Source organism: Oncorhynchus kisutch, unplaced genomic scaffold (genome assembly GCF_002021735.2).
Source record: "Oncorhynchus kisutch isolate 150728-3 unplaced genomic scaffold, Okis_V2 scaffold4074, whole genome shotgun sequence".
Taxonomy (NCBI): Eukaryota; Metazoa; Chordata; class Actinopteri; order Salmoniformes; family Salmonidae; genus Oncorhynchus; species Oncorhynchus kisutch.
The window spans coordinates 105,835-113,868 of NW_022266019.1; the positions used below are offsets into that span (position 1 = coordinate 105,835).

The 8,034-nt window shown below is 47.9% G+C and overlaps 1 protein-coding gene across 1 annotated transcript in view; it reads left to right on the forward strand.

Moving 5' to 3' along the window:
* Positions 1 to 5,340, forward strand: part of LOC116373854 (FERM and PDZ domain-containing protein 1-like) — a 70,242-nt gene extending 64,902 nt beyond the window's left edge. The window contains exon 16 of the mRNA XM_031822145.1: positions 1,053 to 5,340. Coding sequence (XP_031678005.1) covers positions 1,053 to 4,780 — 3,728 coding nt within the window. The 3' untranslated portion in view covers positions 4,781 to 5,340. The remainder of the gene's footprint in view (positions 1 to 1,052) is intronic.
* Positions 5,341 to 8,034: the final 2,694 nt, after the last annotated feature.

The window sequence follows — 8,034 nt, forward strand, 5'->3', positions numbered from 1 at the left end:
GTCAGGGTTGTTACTGTACTGTAAGGTGTAATAGTTAGTTCCCTCAGATGTCAGGGTTGTTACTGTACTGTAAGGTGTAATAGTTAGTTCCCTCAGATGTCAGGGTTGTTACTGTACTGTAAGGTGTAATGGTTAGTTCCCTCTTAGATGTCAGGGTTGTTACTGTACTGTAAGGTGTAATGGTTAGTTCCCTCTTAGATGTCAGGGTTGTTACTGTACTGTAAGGTGTAATAGTTAGTTCCCTCTCAGATATCAGGGTTGTTACTGTACTGTAAGGTGTAATAGTTAGTTCCCTCTTGGATGTCCAGAGGTTGGTACTGTACTGTAAGGTGTAATGGTTAGTTCCCTCAGATGTCAGGGTTGTTACTGTACTGTAAGGTGTAATAGTTAGTTCCCTCTTGGATGTCCAGAGGTTGGTACTGTACTGTAAGGTGTAATAGTTAGTTCCCTCTTGGATGTCCAGAGGTTGGTACTGTACTGTAAGGTGTAATAGTTAGTTCCCTCTTGGATGTCAGGGTTGTTACTGTACTGTAAGGTGTAATAGTTAGTTCCCTCAGATGTCAGGGTTGTTACTGTACTGTAAGGTGTAATAGTTAGTTCCCTCAGATGTCAGGGTTGTTACTGTACTGTAAGGTGTAATAGTTAGTTCTCTCAGATATCAGGGTTGTTACTGTACTGTAAGGTGTAATAGTTAGTTCCCTCTTGGATGTCCAGAGGTTGGTACTGTACTGTAAGGTGTAATAGTTAGTTCCCTCTTGGATGTCCAGAGGTTGGTGGGGTTATGCACTTTATTGCACTAAGTTCGATATGGTGTCAACAAGTTTTTAAGTGTTTACTTGAAGAACTGAAACTGGTCATATTAGATAAACTGTGAGAAGCACAGTGCGTATTCTCCAGTTAATTGGTGATGTATAAAGAGAGATTAATGAGATTAAATGGATGAAATGATCTAATTCCTGATGATTTTAGGTGACTACATACCTGGGAAGCATTTAATTATTTAAGGTTTGTTCTGATTTCTTTCGCCACATAAAGTTGTCATTTTTTTCCAGATTTTTCAGCCGAGATGACGAGTGGAATGACGCAGCAATCTGTGAGCCTGAGTGACATCAGAATCAGCCTGGCTGAAGGAACGAGGCATGAAAGAGAGGCGGGTAGAGAGGGAGAGACCAGCGAAGGAGGAGGAGGGAGAGACATGTTCTCCAGGCTCTCTAGGAAAAGATCGAAGAAACGTCGTTCCTTCATGCAGACCGACTTCACCTCAACAGTCTCCTACCCTGGACCGGACCAAAACCAGGAGCGGAACAGGAACCCAGATCACGTTCCTGATCAGCATCTGGACCTGGCACAGAACCGGACAGAGAGCTCAGACGAAAGCCAGCAGCTGAGTCTGGACCCAGAACCATCTGAGCAGAGCCAGAACCCATGTCCTACTGTCTCCTCTCTGAGCCACGCCGAGGGTGAGGCGTCCCAGCTCGAGTCCAAGCCTATCCTCGCCAAGCCCAGCCCAGAGGGGTCCCATCGGGGACCAGGAGAGCCACGTGTGCTTGATAACCCAAAGGGAAATCCACGGGCGCCTGATAACCCGAAGGGTGACCTCCATAGGAGCTCCAGGAACAGGCGGCAGTCCATGGAGACGGAGCCCGACATGATGGAGTCCAAATCGGTCACGGCCCTGGTGACGGCAGCCTCCCTCTCCATCACGGCTGTCCGCTGTAGAGTAGAACCAGACGGCAAGGAGAGCCCTGATCGTAGAGGAGACGGGGAGGAGGTGGAGGGAGAGATGGAGGAAGAGGAGGGGGGTGGAGAAGCAGGGGCAGGACCATTCACATGTCACATGTTTCTGACTGAGATTAAGGAGGAGGAGGGGCAGAGGGGGGAGGAAACGGGGGAGGAGGGGGAGGAGGGGGAAAGCGACAGAGAGGAGAGACAGCCCTCGCTCATTTCTGAAGGACCACCCTCTGTTAGGGGGTCCCAATTTAGTAGACGACCTCTGTGTCTCACGAAAGACGAGGATCAGGAAGCCTCTTTCGTACCCCAAATAAGTATCTCCCATCCAGGTGTGTATGGGAGGGACACGGGGGGTGAACAAGGCATGGCTGGTGGTGAGGAGAGCGTGACTCCCCTTTCTGCTCCTCCTCCCCCCACCTCTCCACTGCCACCCTTCCCAGCCCCCTCCATCCCCCACACGGAGAGGGGAGAGAGGGATAGCAAGGATGGGAATGTGGGGTCTCAACCCAAACTTTTCATACTCTCAGATGGAGAGAAGGACATTAGCTGCTTGACTCAAGTCCATAGAAAACTCGCTATCAGTCACCAAGACCTGACAAGCCAAAGGAAAGCAGAAATTAAAAATGATGAAGATATAGATAGCACTAATTCTGTTACTGATAACACTGATGTTGCTACGGCTAACATTGCAGATACAGGCCACATTCATTCTGTCATGGCAAACACTGAGACTACAGTTGACTCTGATTTAGCCACTGCTAATCACAAAGATACAAATAGCATCAAATCTGTTCCGGCTAACACTATAGCTTATGCCGATTTTGCTACGACTAACAATGAAGATAATGCTATAATTAATTCCCTTACAACTAGCAATGATTCTACAGGTAATGCTAACTTAGCTATGACTAATGCTAATTCAGCTAATGCCAACTCAGCTACGGCTAACATTCCCAAAGAGTCTCCCATATCACCTACAACAGGCTTCCTCCTCCGGCCTTGCTCACCGGGCATCATCGGGCAAAGCCTCTCGGCCTCCACATTACGGGGGAAGATCCAGAGCCTGCCCCTCTATTTATCTCGCTCCCAGGAAACCCTCACCCTCTCTGGGGTGGGAAGCCCCAACAGGAGCCCCTCTCCGGAGACCACCAGCAACAAGACTGAGGTAATGGTCACCACCGAAACCACCAAGTACGACGATGTCACAAAGGTGGCAACAGGGGAGGATTTGAAAGATTCCGGGGTGGCGTTGGTAGAATCGGATGATTCTGAGGTTACGCTGACAGAATCGGAGGTTGGCGAGGTTGTTGTGGAGACGGCCGGGGCGGAAATCACGAGGTTGACGGTTTCAGAGGTCAAGGAGGTGATCGAGAAGGTCGTGATGGTCTACGGATCCTCCCTTCCTCCCCCTTTAGCACCCATCTCTCTAGAGTCCAAACCAGATCCCAAAATGGTTGTCAAGTTGCCTACCTGTCCCATTGCTACAGTGGAAACTGCCCCTCCTATGGCTCCAGCACCTATCTGTCTGGAGCCCAAACCAGTCCCTGAACTACTCTCCCCAGGCTCCACTATCCACAAAATGGCCGCCCCATTACCTTCCTGTCCTTCCTTTCGCGTGCCCATACGCGTAGAGCCCAAACCAGACCATGAACCACTATCCATACGCTCCAAAATGGCCGCCTTGTCGTCTTCTTATCCCCCTGCTTTAGTGGTAACCACAGAGAGTCTGAATTCCTCTTCTTCTAATCCTCACCCCATCAGAGTAGAACCCATGCCAGAGCCTTGCCTTGAACCCTTTTCAGGCCCCAAAATGTCTGCTCCGTTGTCTTCCTGCCCCTCTGCTTTAGTGGTGACCACACAGAGTCTAGTGGTGACCACACAGAGTCTAGTGGTGACCACACAGAGTCTAGTGGTGACCACACAGAGTCTGAACGGACCGGGGCTCAGCTTCCCTAGTTCTAACATGAGAGGACAGCCATTTGGGAGCAACAGCTTCTGTAGACCCCCAGGTGAGGAGGCAGGCCTGCTGAACACTCTGACTACAGGGTGTGGGGTCTTCACCTCCACCTGTGAGACCCAGCCCAACCAGGCCCACATGGAATCCTATTCGCCGGCCAAGCCTGACTTTGGGTGTAGCTCGGTGCTGGCGTCAGGGTGCGAGACGGTCATGGAGGGGGTGCAGACGCCCCTGGAGGCATGCAGGTGTCCACCACCGCTGGTTTATACCAACTGTTTCAGCGGGGGTGACAGCTTCGACGATGAGTTGACAGTTTACGAGTTCTCCTGTCGGACAAGTTCTCCTCCTGCCTCCCAACCCTCTTCCTCTGCGCTGGCCCTCCCTCTCACGACCTCTCCTCCTCTCTCCTCTTTCCTCTCCTCCTCCCCTCCCTCCTCCCTCCTCTCTCCCTCCTTCCCTCGCTCCGTCCTGCCCCCCTCCTCCTCCATGGAGCTCTCACCACTCCTCTCCCCGCTCCTCTCCCCGTCCAACTGCTTCTTGTCCCAGTCAAGTCTCCATGATGATATCAGCCGACTACGCCACCGCCGCTTCCCACCGCCCCCCGCAGGGTTCCAGAATGTCCGGAGCGACGTGGACGAGCTTCTCACCCTCCTGCAGGGGGGTAGGATGGGGAGCAGAGGGGGGAGGCACCCCAGGGAGACCTGCGCCACCCACTTCTCAGAGAACAAGCGTCTTCTCCACGGGGAGGCCCGGAGGCTGATGGCTGGCTGTCAGAAGGTGGTCCGGGTGGGGCAGACCCCAGACGAGATGCTCTTCTCCCTCTCCGACAGCTTCAGGACCCTGGTGGGCATGGCCGGCATGTGCCTATGGTTCTCTGGGTGCGACCGGTGCGACCGGAGGAATGCCGAGGCACTGGCGGGGCTGGCGGACGTGGCCAGAACGTACCGGGAGTTTGTGCTGGCGGCGGAGAGGGCGAGCGGGAGGCGGAGCTGTCATGACCTCAGCACCAAGCTCCTTGCCAAGCAGTGTACCGCCCTCACTGCTTCTGTCTTCTGCCTCACACAGCTGTTCCGCACACTCACCGCGCTCTGAACTGAACCAACGATCTCTGACCCCTAAAACACATGTCGGTTGACCTTTCAATTCTGACCTCTAGACCCACTACACAGGGTTGCCAGCCAATCAGTCAGTCACCAGGCTGAGTGGGGAATGAATGTGTGAACTGCAACAGGTCCACGTAGCGACAAAAAAAAGTAGAAGCACAATTGAAAGGAGAGAGAGATGAGACAAGGCAGTTCTAGTGTCCTGTGACATCATGGAGAGCCTCTGTGACATCACAAATAAGGAACCTCTATGACATCACAAAGTGCCTGTGTGACATCACAGAGAACATGTGACACGCTGGAAGACATAAAAGTGATGTCATAACAGGTCCCAAAAGACTGTTCAGCTTTTTTAACCGTAACCTACAGTACACTGTGCTGAAACCACACAAGGGACAAACTGGACATACGTAGCATCATCACCACACTGCAAGAAGCCTCACGCAATGACAATCTCCGGACTCAGAGCCAACCTGCTTGCGTTAATAGAGTATTTAAGTAACTATTATATTTGAATGTCAATAATTTATTTGTTTTCATTCATAATTTATTTGTTTTCATTCATAATTTATTTGTTTTCATTCATAATTTATTTGTTTTCATTCATAATTTATTTGTTTTCATTCATAATTTATTTGTTTTCATTCATAATTTATTTGTTTTCATTCATAATTTATTTGTTTTCATTCATAATTTATTTGTTTTGATGTATTATTTATTTGTGATGTTATCACTTTGATTATTGATTCTGTATGGTATTGGTGTGGGGTGTGAGAAAGAGGACCGTGGAGGGGTGTGTTTACAGAAAAGAGGATCTATGTAGCTACACACTCCAGAGTTGGCTGAAAGGTACAGGCATGGTGATTGGGTTATTATGTGTTTACAGAATAGAGGATCTATGTAGCTACACACTCCAGAGTTGGCTGAAAGGTACAGGCATGGTGATTGGGTTATTATGTGTTTACAGAATAGAGGATCTATGTAGCTACACACTCCAGAGTTGGCTGAAAGGTACAGGCATGGTGATTGGGTTATTATGTGTTTACAGAATAGAGGATCTATGTAGCTACACACTCCAGAGTTGGCTGAAAGGTACAGGCATGGTGATTGGGTTATTATGTGTTTACAGAATAGAGGATCTATGTAGCTACACACTCCAGAGTTGGCTGAAAGGTACAGGCATGGTGATTGGGTTATTATGTGTTTACAGAATAGAGGATCTATGTAGCTACACACTCCAGAGTTGGCTGAAAGGTACAGGCATGGTGATTGGGTTATTATGTGTTTACAGAATAGAGGATCTATGTAGCTACACACTCCAGAGTTGGCTGAAAGGTACAGGCATGGTGATTGGGTTATTATGTGTTTACAGAATAGAGGATCTATGTAGCTACACACTCCAGAGTTGGCTGAAAGGTACAGGCATGGTGATTGGGTTATTATGTGTTTACAGAATAGAGGATCTATGTAGCTACACACTCCAGAGTTGGCTGAAAGGTACAGGCATGGTGATTGGGTTATTATGTGTTTACAGAATAGAGGATCTATGTAGCTACACACTCCAGAGTTGGCTGAAAGGTACAGGCATGGTGATTGGGTTATTATGTGTTTACAGAATAGAGGATCTATGTAGCTACACACTCCAGAGTTGGCTGAAAGGTACAGGCATGGTGATTGGGTTATTATGTGTTTACAGAATAGAGGATCTATGTAGCTACACACTCCAGAGTTGGCTGAAAGGTACAGGCTGGTGATTGGGTTATTATGTGTTTACAGAATAGAGGATCTATGTAGCTACACACTCCAGAGTTGGCTGAAAGGTACAGGCATGGTGATTGGGTTATTATGTGTTTACAGAATAGAGGATCTATGTAGCTACACACTCCAGAGTTGGCTGAAAGGTACAGGCATGGTGATTGGGTTATTATGTGTTTACAGAATAGAGGATCTATGTAGCTACACACTCCAGAGTTGGCTGAAAGGTACAGGCATGGTGATTGGGTTATTATGTGTTTACAGAATAGAGGATCTATGTAGCTACACACTCCAGAGTTGGCTGAAAGGTACAGGCATGGTGATTGGGTTATTATGTGTTTACAGAATAGAGGATCTATGTAGCTACACACTCCAGAGTTGGCTGAAAGGTACAGGCTGGTGATTGGGTTATTATGTGTTTACAGAATAGAGGATCTATGTAGCTACACACTCCAGAGTTGGCTGAAAGGTACAGGCATGGTGATTGGGTTATTATGTGTTTACAGAATAGAGGATCTATGTAGCTACACACTCCAGAGTTGGCTGAAAGGTACAGGCATGGTGATTGGGTTATTATGTGTTTACAGAATAGAGGATCTATGTAGCTACACACTCCAGAGTTGGCTGAAAGGTACAGGCTGGTGATTGGGTTATTATGTGTTTACAGAATAGAGGATCTATGTAGCTACACACTCCAGAGTTGGCTGAAAGGTACAGGCATGGTGATTGGGTTATTATGTGTTTACAGAATAGAGGATCTATGTAGCTACACACTCCAGAGTTGGCTGAAAGGTACAGGCATGGTGATTGGGTTATTATGTGTTTACAGAATAGAGGATCTATGTAGCTACACACTCCAGAGTTGGCTGAAAGGTACAGGCATGGTGATTGGGTTATTATGTGTTTACAGAATAGAGGATCTATGTAGCTACACACTCCAGAGTTGGCTGAAAGGTACAGGCATGGTGATTGGGTTATTATGTGTTTACAGAATAGAGGATCTATGTAGCTACACACTCCAGAGTTGGCTGAAAGGTACAGGCATGGTGATTGGGTTATTATGTGTTTACAGAATAGAGGATCTATGTAGCTACACACTCCAGAGTTGGCTGAAAGGTACAGGCATGGTGATTGGGTTATTATGTGTTTACAGAATAGAGGATCTATGTAGCTACACACTCCAGAGTTGGCTGAAAGGTACAGGCATGGTGATTGGGTTATTATGTGTTTACAGAATAGAGGATCTATGTAGCTACACACTCCAGAGTTGGCTGAAAGGTACAGGCTGGTGATTGGGTTATTATGTGTTTACAGAATAGAGGATCTATGTAGCTACACACTCCAGAGTTGGCTGAAAGGTACAGGCATGGTGATTGGGTTATTATGTGTTTACAGAATAGAGGATCTATGTAGCTACACACTCCAGAGTTGGCTGAAAGGTACAGGCTGGTGATTGGGTTATTATGTGTTTACAGAATAGAGGATCTA